The sequence below is a fragment of the Macaca fascicularis genome, chromosome 13 (genome assembly GCF_037993035.2).
Source record: "Macaca fascicularis isolate 582-1 chromosome 13, T2T-MFA8v1.1".
Classification (NCBI taxonomy): Eukaryota; Metazoa; Chordata; class Mammalia; order Primates; family Cercopithecidae; genus Macaca; species Macaca fascicularis.
In genome coordinates, this window is record NC_088387.1 from 10,310,470 (window position 1) to 10,325,045 (window position 14,576).

The 14,576-nt window shown below is 44.6% G+C and overlaps 1 protein-coding gene across 10 annotated transcripts in view; it reads left to right on the forward strand.

Annotated features, from left to right (window-relative positions):
- NCK2 (NCK adaptor protein 2) overlaps positions 1–14,576 on the forward strand; it is a 278,583-nt gene that overhangs the window by 133,999 nt on the left and 130,008 nt on the right. For 9 of the 10 annotated variants that reach the window (XM_045368678.3, XM_065526727.2, XM_065526728.2 and 6 more), the window contains one exon: positions 1,561–2,282. The exons of the other annotated variant lie outside the window; for it this stretch is intronic. In XM_045368678.3, coding sequence (XP_045224613.1) covers positions 1,561–2,282 — 722 coding nt within the window. The remainder of the gene's footprint in view (positions 1–1,560; positions 2,283–14,576) is intronic. 10 annotated transcript variants of the gene reach the window in all.

Consider the following 14,576-nt stretch of genomic DNA (forward strand, 5'->3'; position numbering starts at 1 on the left):
AGCAAGGCGATAGAAGCACAAGTAATTATTAGGACTGATATCCCCCTTTATTCTAGTTTAAGGAAGAAAAGGAGAAAGAGGTACAAGAAGCTACCCATGGAAGTGCTTTGAGGAAGTCATTTTGAGGAGTCTACAAATGACTAATCCTCCACACTGGTTAAGATAGAGGTCAAAGCAGAGCTGTGGTAGGAGCACTCATCTCTTAGGACAGCTAGGGAAGGCCACGTCTGCCTGTGTGGGGTGTGTCCCCAACTCTGGGGCTGACATGCTTTCCTCTCGTAGAATGTTCCAGAATTCCATGCATTTTAACACAGTTAAAACATTTTTACCTTAGGGCTTTTCTAGCATTTTTCATCACGCACAGGAAGAAATGTTTCCCATTCTGATTCAATACTCACATGTGTGACTGAAGAAACAGTACTTACTGTAATTGTGTTCGATGCACTGAAATTTTCTACTTTATTCCCTTAAATTCAACACATACCTGTAGGCTGGTTGCAACCCATTAAAGTGGTTTTTATGATCCACTAGTGGGCTTTGAATCACAGTATGAAAAATTGTGTCTTCAATTTAAGGTATCAGCTAAGTTTTCCTAATGCACTCATCACAATCTGTTGTGGGAAATTAGTCTGCTGTTTTGAAAGAAGAGAAGAATTGTAAGACGAGAAGAAAGGTGAAGATGATGGGTTTTGCCCATTAGGGCTGTCGTGCTGTCCAGGGGTGAGGGGTGAGGGCAGTGAGTGTCCCAGGAGTGGAGGAGGCAGTGGCAAGGCAGCTGGGGGCAGGGCAGGTTATGCAAGCTGTGCTCCCTAAGACTGGAGTCTTAAGAGTTCTAACGGGTCTTTGAATTCATTTAGTCTGACTTCCCACCCATTCAAGGAATGAAAAAGGTATTTTGTCTGCATTTATACTTTATTTTTTTCAGAGGCACAGGGATGCTCTAAAAACGGTTATTTCAGAAGGAAACCACCTACTCTTCTCGTTATCTTTTGTGTCAGTGGTACTTCCGCATTTTTTGGTTTTGTTTGATTTTAGAGACAGGACCTCACTCTGTTGTACAGGCTAGAGTGCAGTGGAGCGATCACGGCTCCCTGCAGTCTGGAACTCTGGCTCAAGCCATCCTCCCACCTCAGCCTCTCCAGTAGCTGGGCCCATAGATGTGCACCACAGGTGGCTAATTTTATTTATTTATTTTTTTAATTTTTTGCAGACACAGGGTCTTGCTATGTTGCCTAGGCTGGTCTCAGACTCCTGGCCTCAAGCAATCCTCCCGCCTCTCAAAGCCTGGGATTCCAGGCGTGAGCCACCGTGCTGGCCCTGTGACGTTTTTATGGGTAAAATAGATCAGTTTAAGTAGTTCTCAACTTTAAGTAACTTCACAACTACAGGAGGCAGCTGCCAGCAACCTTATTTTTCTGATGGTAATTACAGTTTGTAAGCACTGTCCATGTGTCCCCTTGTATTTAACCGCCAGAGAAACTGCGTGGAAATCCCGGTAGACTAGGGAGTGGGTTGGTGCCCAAGTGCCCCGCGCCACTGAGCCTTGCTGTGTCTCCACAGGCCTTGGCAAGACGCGCAGGAAGACCAGCGCGCGGGACGCGTCCCCCACGCCCAGCACGGATGCTGAGTACCCCGCCAATGGCAGCAGCGCCGACCGCATCTACGACCTCAACATCCCGGCCTTTGTCAAGTTCGCCTATGTTGCCGAGCGGGAGGATGAGCTGTCCCTGGTGAAGGGGTCGCGTGTCACCGTCATGGAGAAGTGCAGCGACGGTTGGTGGCGGGGCAGCTACAACGGGCAGATCGGCTGGTTCCCCTCCAACTACGTCCTGGAGGAGGTGGACGAGGCAGCTGCGGAGTCCCCGAGCTTCCTGAGCCTGCGCAAGGGCGCCTCGCTGAGCAATGGCCAGGGCTCCCGCGTGCTGCACGTGGTCCAGACGCTGTACCCCTTCAGCTCAGTCACCGAGGAGGAGCTCAACTTCGAGAAGGGGGAGACCATGGAGGTGATCGAGAAGCCCGAGAACGACCCCGAGTGGTGGAAATGCAAAAATGCCCGGGGCCAGGTGGGCCTCGTCCCCAAAAACTACGTGGTGGTCCTCAGTGACGGGCCTGCCCTGCACCCTGCACACGCCCCACAGATAAGCTACACCGGGCCCTCGTCCAGCGGGCGCTTCGCGGGCAGAGAGTGGTACTACGGGAACGTGACGCGGCACCAGGCCGAGTGTGCCCTCAACGAGCGGGGCGTGGAGGGCGACTTCCTCATTAGGGACAGCGAGTCCTCGGTAAGTGCGCTGCGCCCGCAGCTCTGGCTGGAGGCAGTAAATGCGCCTTGCACAGTGGCTCTGTGTGCCGCGCCCATTTCACATTGTGTGAGTACACTAGAAAGGCGAGAGATGCAGATGAATGCAATTTAGTGTAATGTTTGCTACTCCGTGATTTCCTTGCATCTGTTTTGGGGATCGTGGGTGTCCATTTCTGGAGATGGGAGGTTAACTGAAAAAATGTTTGTAGCTGACAAAGGTGGTTCTGCTTCTCTCCGAAGATTGCCCCTCTTGTATTTTACAGACTCAAACGTCATTTTCTCTCCTGGTTGCCCATTGTGTGTACGTAGAAGGCCCCAGTGATTTACTTTGTTTCCACTCGGTCTGTTTCCCAGAGAAAGCAATCTTTGCAAGACTGGTGGCGGGTTTCTGACACCGCCTTTTGTTGTTTGCTTGCTTTCTCTTTGTAAACCGTATAATCCCAAGGTCATTGCCACGGCAGGCAGCGCCACTGAGTTCATCTCTGAAAAGCTTTTAAAGCACTTACGAGATGAATTGTAAAGAAAACAAGGGTTCTTGAGAGAGATGAGTTTTGTGTGTGTGCAGTGAGTGGGAGATATGAAGCCACTGGACTGGGGCAGCAGACCCACTTCCAGGGGTGGGCAGGCTGGGGGCAGTGAGTTTCAGACGTGGGGGTGGAGCCTGCATCCCAGAAGGCAGCCTTTTCGTGTGTGAAGGAAATATTCGACCAGTTTTGCAAACGTCTTTACAAATACACCTTCTACAATCGAGAGACTTCCAAAACAAGCATTTAGGAGTTTGATGTATTTGAATTGTATTGGTTCTAGTAGGCTTCAATTTCATTTTTAAATGCACACTGTAAGACTAGTAAGTATGTACTACCTGCTGCCCCTGCTGTCCTCTGAAAAGGTTACTGGCACAATAAATAAGTGCACATTCAGGAGTCCTGTTGACTGATCAGAGAGGCATTCAAAGCCCTCCAGAGAGAGGCAAGTGGGATCTTCTCCTCTTTGAGGAAGGAGCATCGTGGTGGTGGAAACTGGACTCCTTTGTGGTGTCATCAGTTTTGCGGAGCCTTAGATGTGCTTGGACGGGAATGCCAGCCTGAAAGCTAACTTCATCTGAAATCTGAACTCTGAGATTTTCTTATCAAGTCACCAGAGTTTATCATTCCTGGCAAGACATCACATTGAATTGTTCTCACATGACGAGAGCTCTGTGCACCATTTCCTTTAGATCGGGTTTGAAGCCTTAAGCAAATTAAGGACAGCAGCGCTTTTAACTCAATCGAGCAGAAACTTAGAGAAACTGCTGGAAAACCAATTACAATATTAAGTGCTTGGTCCAGAGTCCTTAAGGGCTAAGTATAATGCACAAAATATGATCTTGGCTTAAAATGTTTGAGTTTGAAGAGACTTCTCAGAAGGAAGGCCTGCAGTGTGGAGACATTGCTCCCAGTCGTTCTTCTTTCTGCCTAAGATTTGGGGAGATGAAGAAAGACTTTAGAGAGTAGATGAAAAAGGTGTTCTCCAGGGTTGCTGGCCTTAGGGAGGACCTATGGCTTTTCTGTGGAACATGCACAGGTGGTCATTGTTGTCTGAATTCAGGGACCGGATCCCTTTGGATAAGGAGGGATGCATGCATTGGCTGGGTTTCATCTCAGAACTCTACACCCCACTGTCTCAGTTGCCTTGCATTGTTAGAGAATGAGCTCACTTTTTCAAAAGTACTAAAGCACTAATTGTTTGTATTTCCTTTTAACAATTTTTTAATTGGGGGCCTTTCAAGATGTTTTGCATTCTCTCCTAACTTAGAAAGTCAAGGAGCAACATGTATGATTCCAGGAATATAGGGTGGAAAGGGCTTTACTGGCACTTGCATCGGCTCTGCACACATAGCAGCACCGTCTTGGTCTGAGGCTCCACGTGGCCTGATGCTGTGCAGGGCAGCTTGTCCTGATGGATCTTGCCGTGACACAGGCCATTTTCAGCGGTTAGTGTGCATGCCTTGTGCCACGGGGATTCTACAAGAGCCCTGAGGTGTGTGGCTTCTTTTCTCCTGACCGCAGAACCGGGCCAGGTTTGCTGCGTTTCCTGTTCATGACCAAGGCTGTTCTCAGCTGTCATCTGTGACTGCCGGGGACCTGTCCTGGTGGACAAGTGGACAAGTCCTTTGCTTGTTTTTTTTCCCCACCATCCGCTGCCTCCCCCCATCCCCATGTGTTTCCCTGCTCATTTTGCCATTTCTCAGGTTAGAGCTGGCTTTCACAGCCACCACCAGGCCACCAAGAGCCCTTAGGTTCACGGTCTGACATAATTCCTTCACAGCATGCCGGGACGGAAAGGTTTCTGAGGGGTTCAGCCTCCCTGCAGGACTCAGAGGCAGGCATCTTCATTTAATTTCCTTTTTTCTTGGAATCTTTGGGCCTGGACCTTTCGTTGAGGTTACCACATGAAGCCTGGCTTCTGGATAAGCACAGCTGTTTCTTCTGGAATGGATCTTCAACATGCGTTTCAGTTTTTAAAATACCCTGAGTGACTGCAGTGTAAATGAGCTAGACCCTTGCTTGATGACATTGAGAGGTGCTTATTTCAGGGAGGACAAACATTGCCACATCCTGCACTATCCACTATCAGTAAGTGCTGGGTATTTCAGAAGTATCTGTTGGATATGTTAGATGAATCAGTGAACTAACAAATGAACGAACCTGTTGGGCCCTCTTTCCTGTCCTGAACGTCAGTGCCTACTGCTTGTTCTTCCCTTTCTTCTTCCTCCCTCGCTCTCCTCTCTCATCTACAATTGTCGTTTATCCTTAGCAGCTAAAGGTGATATATTGTTGGTGCTTATTCTCCATATTTCATTATCATACCTTCAGCTGTGAGCTATACCTGCTTAAATCCAGAAAACTCAGAAATCCTACTCACCCGGTGTGTGTCCCTCATAAATCCTTTTATATTTTGTCCACATTGATGCTATGGATGTGGCTAGAAAGCTGTACTTAAAATGAACAGTAACCCTTTACTGGGTTTCTGGTAAACTGTACAAGTTGTCAGTATTTTATTAATTGCTGCATCCCCCATCCTTGTAAAAGTTGTTCAGAAAGTGACAGATCACAACTAGGATATGGTTGGAAAAGGTGCACAGCTGGCCTGGGTGACTTGCTGGACAGCATCAGCCACAAGTCTGGGAAGCCATTTTCCTCTGTAAGATTTTAGATACCGAAGAGGTCATGTATTTATTGTGTCCTGCAATAATATTAGATACTAATATTGTCATACAATACGTTTGTTTCCAATAGAGAAAAACTCTCCTGCTAAGGATAATTTAATGCACATATTGGCCATACTAAAAGTCAATGGATGTTTCATTTCTCTTTTTAAAAATACATTAAAAGAGTTTGGCCAAGAAATTAATTAGAATAGTTCCTTTCTGTATTTTCAAAGTTATAATATTTCTTATAGAAATTATAACTTCTACCCAAAACTCTTATTTGCAGGCAATTTCATCATTCCATTTCTCTAAATAATGATTTTCAATCTGTGTACTGTGTATCAGAATCGCCTTGAGGCTTGTTAAAACAGAAATTGCTGGGTCCTACCTGCACTGGTACTGATTCAGGAGGTCTGGGGCCCAAGAATTTGCATTTCTATTAATAACACGTTTCTTGGTGGTGATGCTGCTGCTTTGGGGACCACACTTTGAAAACCCTTGATCCCTATGATGCTTTCCTGGTGGTTTTATACATTCTTGTGACTGTTATTAAAACCATTTCTGCATAATACTACATTTCCAAAATTATAAAACTATTGTCACAAAGCTGACCTTCATTTAGAACTATAGCTTTTGTTGAGTGGAATTTATCTCTTGAAGTGTATTTCTGTTGAGTTTTTTGGGGTTTTTTGTTTTGTTTTGGTTTTGGTTTTTTTGTTTTTTACTGTTTAGAGTTTGAAAATAAACTTGCTGTGTTTCTGCTGGTGAGTTGGAAGGAGGCAGATTGTCAGAGCAAAGTTAAAATTGCTTCCAGGGTTTCATGGTTAGGCTCTGTGATCTGTAGGTGTTTCTTCATAAATGAGTTAATGTTAAGATGACTTAACCTTAGGTTGCTATGAGCAGTGCCTGTAGGCATCCTTCCAGTTTCAAAGATAACAAGTTATTTTTAATTGCCAGGCTTTTTGCCCAGTACAAAATGGAAGTTTTAAGCCTGGATTTTTGTAATAGTTCTAATTTTAAGCATATTTAACTCTTGAAGATGGAAGGGCCTGCAAGACCATGCAGTGCAGGCTGTTACCTCGAAGTGTAGTGCTCATCACCTGATTCTGATTCTGCCTCCTCATTCTGGCTGGCTCTTCAATGCTGACCATTAAAACACAGCAAGCAATGCATCATTTACTGGGATCTGTGAACACAGGTGTCTTACTAAAAGCTAGTGCTTTTAATACAATCAGTAGCAAACCTGGTCAGTAAGAGGTTCATAATTTCTTTCGGGACCATGGCTCTTGGTTTTTCCCAGAAGGTGGAGTTGTGCTGGCCTTGTTCTGGGAGCTCTCCACGGTTGTCATGCACTGGGGTTAAAATTGCAGTGTGGCTGCAAAAAAATCCGTGACTATGTTGTCTTATAGATTTAGACATCTCTTTGGTTTACAGAACACCGTTGTGTTACAGTGTCCTACGGTGTTGAGTAGAGTAACATATTGTGCAGGTTTGTAGCCTGGGAGCAACAGGCCATACATTATAGCCTAGATGTGTAGTAGGCTGTACCATCTACGTTTGTGTAAGTTCACCCTGATGTTTGCACAATGACCAAATCGCCTGATGATGTATTTCTGATAATATATCCTGTCATTAAGCCATACATGGCCGTGTGTGTGTGTGTGTATACGTGTATATAGATATACAGACACGTATAAATATACATATATATACACACATATATGTAAAATGGCCCTTCTGGTAGGTGTGAAGTGGTAGCTCACTGTGGTTTTGACTTGCATCACCACATAACTTTTAATCTCGGCTTTACGTTTTGCTTGTCTTCATTCAGGAGGCATATGTCTCCCCTTTTGAGTTGTATTTCTGTGTGGGGTCTCTCATTTATCTGGGGATGTTTCTCATGGCACTATTACTAAGCATTTCTTTAACATGACCTCTGTAGCATGGCAAGAGCAGCACAGAGTAACAAAATAGAGTTTCAGATCCCTGTGGAGTTGATAACACAGAAAGCAATTTAAATTAGTTCATTGTAATAACTGATGGTGGAGTCATTTGCAAACTGGTCTGCTCACCCATCTTCCTTACTGCATTGCATTTTAGCGTTTTAAAAATCCCATCTACAGTATAGTCATTGGAAGTATAACAGAGTCAAGCATAGATGCTGCCACAAGCGAGCAGGAGAATACCCATGTATAATTTTCTTCAGCCACCATCCATGGCAGTAATTCCAAAGTGTGGTTCCTACACCAGCAGCATCAGCATCACCAGCGAACTTGCTAGAATGCAGATTGCCCCAGCTTGCTGACTTCAAATCTCTGGGGTAGGGCTCTGCAACCTTGGTTTGAAGAAGCCCTCTGAGTCCTTTTTTTCTTCCAAATCCTGAGAACCTATGAACCCCTGAATAATTCCGATGCTCCAATTTGAGAACCACTGCATTGTGGAGTATGCACTTGATTCAAGCCCTTATGCGTACTGTTTGTGTAATATGGTAAAATTCTGACTTAAGTTGTCACTCAGTCACATCAGGTATGACACTGTGGAAAGACAAAGAATAACAAGGACAATATTCTAAAGGCCTATACGGTGAGGTGTTACATGTGACTTTGGGAAATACATTTGAGGATGGGGAGGGCTAAACACACACATGCATACTAACTGGAAAGTGAACAGGGAATGCTCCGTTTTCCTAGATTAGGTAGATGGGAATTGGAGGGCTGCTCTATAGTTGATGATTGATTTTTCATTTATGTAAGTAAGATTACTTCCAAAGTTAATGAGATGAATATTTGAACATGTCAGTGTGGACTGGCTTCAGGCCTGCAGAGTAAATATTTTATAGAGTGAACATTGATAGGAGAATAGGAAATGCTGGTGAGACTCATCACACTTGGGGCAAGGAAGAGAGAATCTGATGTAAAAACAAAGAGCGCTGGGTCACCTGACAGCTAGCAGCATAAGTATAGACAGGAGTTATTTTGATTAAAAGAAGGCTACCTCAGACAACTAGGGAGGTGACCGAGTAGAATGGTAAAACTGAAAGGCAGTTTTTCTGAGATAAAAACAGAGAAACTATTAATCAGTGGATCACGATTTGCCTCTAACCTATTTGTTCTCACTTTGGGGAGGTAAATGAACCACTTCTGTGGATAGAAGAGTGCCTTCTGTAAAGAAGTAAAAGGATAAAAACATGTCTTTACCAAAAGAAGAGAATGATACAACTTGCGATAAGAAACCAACAGGACGACCTCTCTCTGGGAGTAGAAGGAGACGTGCAGATTATTGATGCTTGGAGACTTCAGCGTGGCTGGAGATCAGTCCAGGGTCTGTGTGGGAGGCCTGGTGAATCACACAAAGGGCATTTCTACCCTCATCTTTTCATAAAGTCCAAAGTGAAAGATAAGGAGAAGTTTTAAGGTTTAAAGAACCAAAAGGACCTGGAACAAGGCCCCTTCCTCCCATTTCCTCCTGACCATTGTGCTTAGAAGAAAATCACATTAATACGTAAGCTTTCAGGGATGGAGGAGGAAATAAAGGATATTAAAGTCTGTCCTCAGCCTTCGTTTTTTTTTTCCTTCTATGAGAAAACAATGATTAAATCTTGAGAGAGGGAGAGGCGTATCTGATCAGGACATCTGTTTTATAAATTGCAAAGGTGCTTTTCAGCAAGTATTTGAGGCAATGGATCAAGCTGGTGAAGCCGTAGAGATGGGATCAAAGAGTGTGCTCTCTACTGTTCTTTTCTAAAAGTACCCACTTACCACAAGCACAAATTGCAAAGAGATGAGGTATAAGAATTACCTGAAGGCATGAATAATGGAAGAGGTAGTCAAAATTAGAAAATTTTAAGTCTGCACGTTTGTAGCACACCAGATACTCTGAGTCCGGTGTGGGGATGTAGAGTTAAATTGGGTTCTCGCACTTAGTTATATTCAAACATAGACTCTAAAGCCTAAACAAAAACAACGGTGATCATAGAGGCTCCGAGAGAGGTTGGTTTTCCACCAACCTGTTAATTGTCCTTAGATTCCACTTGGAAAATGACTGTCTGAAAAGAAGGGTCGAATGAATGGGTTGTACTAATTGTTCGTTCTCCAGAACCGTTGATTCAAAAACTATGAGAATAGAAAAATCATTCCTTAAAAGAAATACTCATAGAAGGACATAACAGGAAGAAGTGGTCTGATGTTTGAAAATTTGAAGAATTTGCCCAGTAATCAGCACAGAGAAATTACTATATATCAAGTAAGTACAGCGTTTGGAGATGGAAAGTGTAGGAAATGTGGACAGTGGGAGGCAGCACAAAGGTGGCAATTAAAGAGGAGAAATCAAAGGGCAGATGTTTCAAAACCCGGGGACTGAGTCTAGTTAGGTTTTAGTCCAACCATAGAAAATCTTAATGAGTGTCGTGTCCATCTATGATGGCTTAAAAAGATGTCCATAAATTCTTTACTACTCTTTGCTTCAGAAAGTAGAGCCTGACCCTCTTCCCATAAGCATGGGCTGCACTGAGCAACTCACTTCTAATGACCAAGATGTGGCAGAAGCAATGGAGGGCAGCTTCCGAGACGGGCATTGTGGGTGGCTCTTTGCTCTCTGTTGATCTGTTGATCTCAGCTGCCATGTTGAGAGTACATTCAGGCAGCCCTACAGAGCCCCCCGGGGGTTCATGTGAGCAGACCGCCTTGGAAGTAGAGTCTGCATCCCCGATCAAGCTTTCAGATGACTGCAGCCTCAGCCAGCATCTTGACTGCATGTTTCAAAAATGTGTTAAGATTCTTTGACAAGCTTAAATGTAAAGTACTCTGCCATACTATCAGTACTCATACTTGTTGAGGAACGAGTGTGGCGTGGTCCTTTTTCATCTGATTTCTTGAAGTCTGTTCTAGAAAGCCAACCATGGAAGGACTACAACACATGAGAATGGGACTGATGGAGTTGCTTTCATGGGAATCATTCCCTGGCGCCCTTTGGAGGCAGAGTTGTTTTGGGTCAGGAGTAACTCCGCCTCCATCAGATGCAGGGACTGACTCACTTTGAAAGGAAGAGACCATACAGCAGTGTCCCAGCTGTCCCTTCAAGGGAAATTCCCTATGAGAGATGTCTGGAGCAGAGCCAGAGTCCTCAGGACAGAATCAGAAAGGTATCTGCAGACTGGCATTCCCTCCATCATGGGCTGCTTTGCCCATAAATCACATTCCCATCTTTTTCTGGTGGCCAAACATTTGTTGATGGGCTCCAACACTGCCGATGTTTGTTCCAGATTTTCTTTCTTCCAGTTCTCAAACTGCATCAGAATCCCCTGAAGGGCTTATTAAAACACACGGTGCTGGAGGTTAAAACACAGATGACTGGGCTCCACCCCAGAATTTCTGCTGCAGCAGGGTTGAGGCAGAGCCTGAGAATTTGCATTTCTTTTTTCTTTTTTTTATTTAATTATTTTGAGATAGCGTCTCACTCTGTCATCTAGGCTGGAGTGCAGTGGCGCTATCATACCTCACTGTAGCCTTGACCTCCCGGGCTCAAGTGATCCTCCCACCCTGACCGCCCAAGTAGCTGGGACCACAGGTATGCACCACCACACCTGGCTAATTATTTTAAATTTTGTGTAGAGATAGGGTCTCACTATGTTGCCCAGGCTGGTCTTAAAGTCCTGGCCTCAAGTAATCCTGCCACCATGGCGTCCCAAAGGGCAGGTATTACAGGTGTGAGCCGCCATGGCTGGCCCCTGAGAATATGCTTCCTAACCAGTTCCCAGAGGATGCTGATGCTACTGGTCTTAAGAGCACACTTGGAGAACATCTTAACTAGTTCATCTTCACACTTCACTTAGAGGTGTTCAGTGGTAACATGTAACGGTGTATGTTAGTATACAGATTGGTCTTTTTCAGATTTCCTACAGAAAATCTACTCAGTTTAAATCAAAGAGCACTCCCCAACTTTTAGCACTCCTGCTTGGCATAAATTGGTTCTACATCCTTAACTTTAAGGTTTCTGGTCAGGAGCACACAAAATTAAAAATTACCTCTTCTGCTATGAAAATTTTATTGCTGCAACTCATGCGTGCATACAGGCACACACACACACCGTGATGTTAAATTAAGGAGCTTGAATTAAAAGCAAATTTCCCTTATGTAGAAAGTCATCTGTTGATCATTTGGCTTAATTAAAATTGGGAGTATCATATATTTACCATGATTCACTCCCATACTGCCTCCACTAAAAATGATGCCACTTGCCGGGCACGGTGGCTCACGCCTGTAATCCCAGCACTTTGGGAGGCCGAGGCGGGCGGATCACAAGGTCAGGAGATCGAGACCACGGTGAAACCCCGTCTCTACTAAAAATACAAAAAATTAGCCGGGCGCGGTGGCGGGCGCCTGTAGTCCCAGCTACTCAGGAGGCTGAGGCAGGAGAATGGCGGGAACCCGGGAGGCGGAGCTTGCAGTGAGCCGAGATCGCGCCACTGCACTCCAGCCTGGGCGACAGAGCGAGACTCCGTCTCAAAAAAAAAAAAAAAAAAATGATGCCACTTTATCTCTAAGTTGAGCCTGGCTTATAGTAAACTCTGTGAGACTGCCCTTCATGTTTTCCTAAAGGCACAGACTTCTAGTACAGAATATACATCTTTACAGAATATTAATCATCTATAGGCTGAGGCCTAATCTGAGATTAACCTTCTGATTTCTTCCTGGAGTTTCATCCAGGAGCATGCCCTGGGCCTCACATGGCGATGAGATGGGGCTTTTCCCCTCAAAGGTTTGTTCTTATTTGGTCTATTTGGGACAAAGGTATGCATAAATACAAACTATGCTTACAATTGTTCCTTTCATTCTTTTCTGTTAACAGCTCTGTGGCTGGTGGGTGAGCCCAGCTGCCTTGCACAATTCGAGTCTTCTCAGGCACTCATTCCCCTGAGTTGTCATTGGTATAAATGGAGTGATTCCTTGTTTTGCAAGGGTTGCACACTTCTTATCAAACATATTTGGGCTTTTGTGAACTCTGTAATAGACAATGGCCTAGGCCTTTGTTAACTGTCTCAGGTCCTGCTGGGAGGTCGCAGAGCGGGGTCGAACTGCTGGACCCTCAGAGCAGGAAGTTCCTGGGCTTTGAAAAAAGCAGAAAGCTGGTCTGGGAATTCCATGAAAAATTTCAGATGTTAGGCTGTGGTCCTGCCACTGGCCAGGCATGAACCTGGTGCTAGCTACCAAGCCAGTGGGTAGAGGATTTACCTTGTTTGGGGTCAGTGAGGCTTCTTAACAGTGGGATAGCCTTTGAGCTGAGCCTTAAGGGAACAGTTGATCATGAGGAGACAGAGGATGGCCCCAAGAACACCACGAACAGGAGTGACATTGGGACTGGGGGTGGGAAATCCTTTAGTCTGATGGATTGGAACCACAGGCAGAGGCCAGTTGGGTAGGTGAATTTTACTCTCGGGCCCTTGAGGGAGACCAGACTCCCTCCTCCACTCCACCAGCCACACTGCCTCTTTAGTGCCACAGAACAGGACCTGCTTCCCTTTCTTCACCAAGGTGCCAATTTCCCGAGCAGTCTCTACCAGCCCTGCCTCGGAGAGCACAGGCTCAGCTCCACATTGTCCAGAGGGCTCTCCTGCCCCCCAGTGCATACCTGTGTGTGCACACACATTCATACATTCATACACATGCACTCACACGCTACACATACTCTCACACACCCTCAATACTCACATACTCCCTCTCATATCTGCACACGCTCACACACAGAGCTCTGGTACCTCTTGCTCCTCTCTCATGCAACTCTGTTTTTTGTTGTTGTTGTTGTTTTCTTTTTTTTTTTTTTTTTCCATAGAACTTACTGCCCTGTGCAGCCATCTTGTCCACCTCTATTTATCTGCTCCCCACACTGGATTGTCACAGAGCATTTGTCCTGCATGCACACACACGTATCCAGGGTACCGCCTGCCTGGCATGTGTTAGTAACTAATTGTTATTCATTTAATGAATTGATCAAAACTTGATATTTTTGTACAAAGAATATTTATCATTTAGTATCTTCTTTCCTGCATGTTTTTCACCAAATGAGATAAAAGACCTCTCTCTCTCTCTATATATATATACACACATTTTGTTTGTTTGTTTTTGAGATGGAGTTTCGCTGTTGTCGCCCAGACCAGAGTGCAGTGGTGTGATCTCGGCTCACTGCAACTTCCACCTCCCAGGTTCAAGCGATTCTCTTGCCTCAGCCTCCCAAGTACCTGGGATTACAGGCACGTACCACCATGCCTGGCTAATTTTGTATTTTTAGTATAGATGAGGTTTCACCATGTTGACCAGGCTGGTCTCAAAGTCCTGACCACAGGTGATCCACCTGCCTCAGCTGCCCAAATTGCTGAGATTACAGGCGTGAGCCACTGCACCTGGCCAATAAAAGATGCATTTTGATTAAAATAATGACATGTTTCTAAAATATTCTGAAATGTAAGGCACTGACATCACAGAATTTAAATATTTTTCAATAAAATCTATAATCAAACCATAGTTCAGCTTCCTCTGGGATATTGTGAACTAAGTTTAAAATGCGTCTGGAATTTTCCACTGCTGTTCATATTTTCAAATGCTTAGAATTAGAAAAATTAGCCAGGCGTGGTGGCACATCGGGAGGCCGAGGCAGGAGAATCTGCTTGAACCCGGGAGGCAGAGGTTGCAGTGAGCCAAGATCGCACCACTGCATTGCAGCCTGGGCAATAAGAGCGAAACTCCATCTCAAAAAAAAAAAAAAAGAATTAGAAAAATTTTGACGTCTTAATTTCTAATAGTGTTAGACATCAGAAATAGTAAAATTTCTAGCCACTGCCTGCATACAAACCACTCTTAATAAATTCCCAATTTATCAAAAAATAGTTTGGGAAATGAAAAACAGCAAATTTCTTCAGCAGTCAGGGCAACACTGTATATTCCATAATGAGTTTGCACTTTTCAAATAACTAAAACGCATTTAGCACTGAAACTGGGCTAAGCAGAATTTATTTTTTCTTTGGTTCAGAATTTCAGAATCATGGACTGCCTCCAGGTCTTTCTGAACATCAGATGCCGTTCTAGATATAAA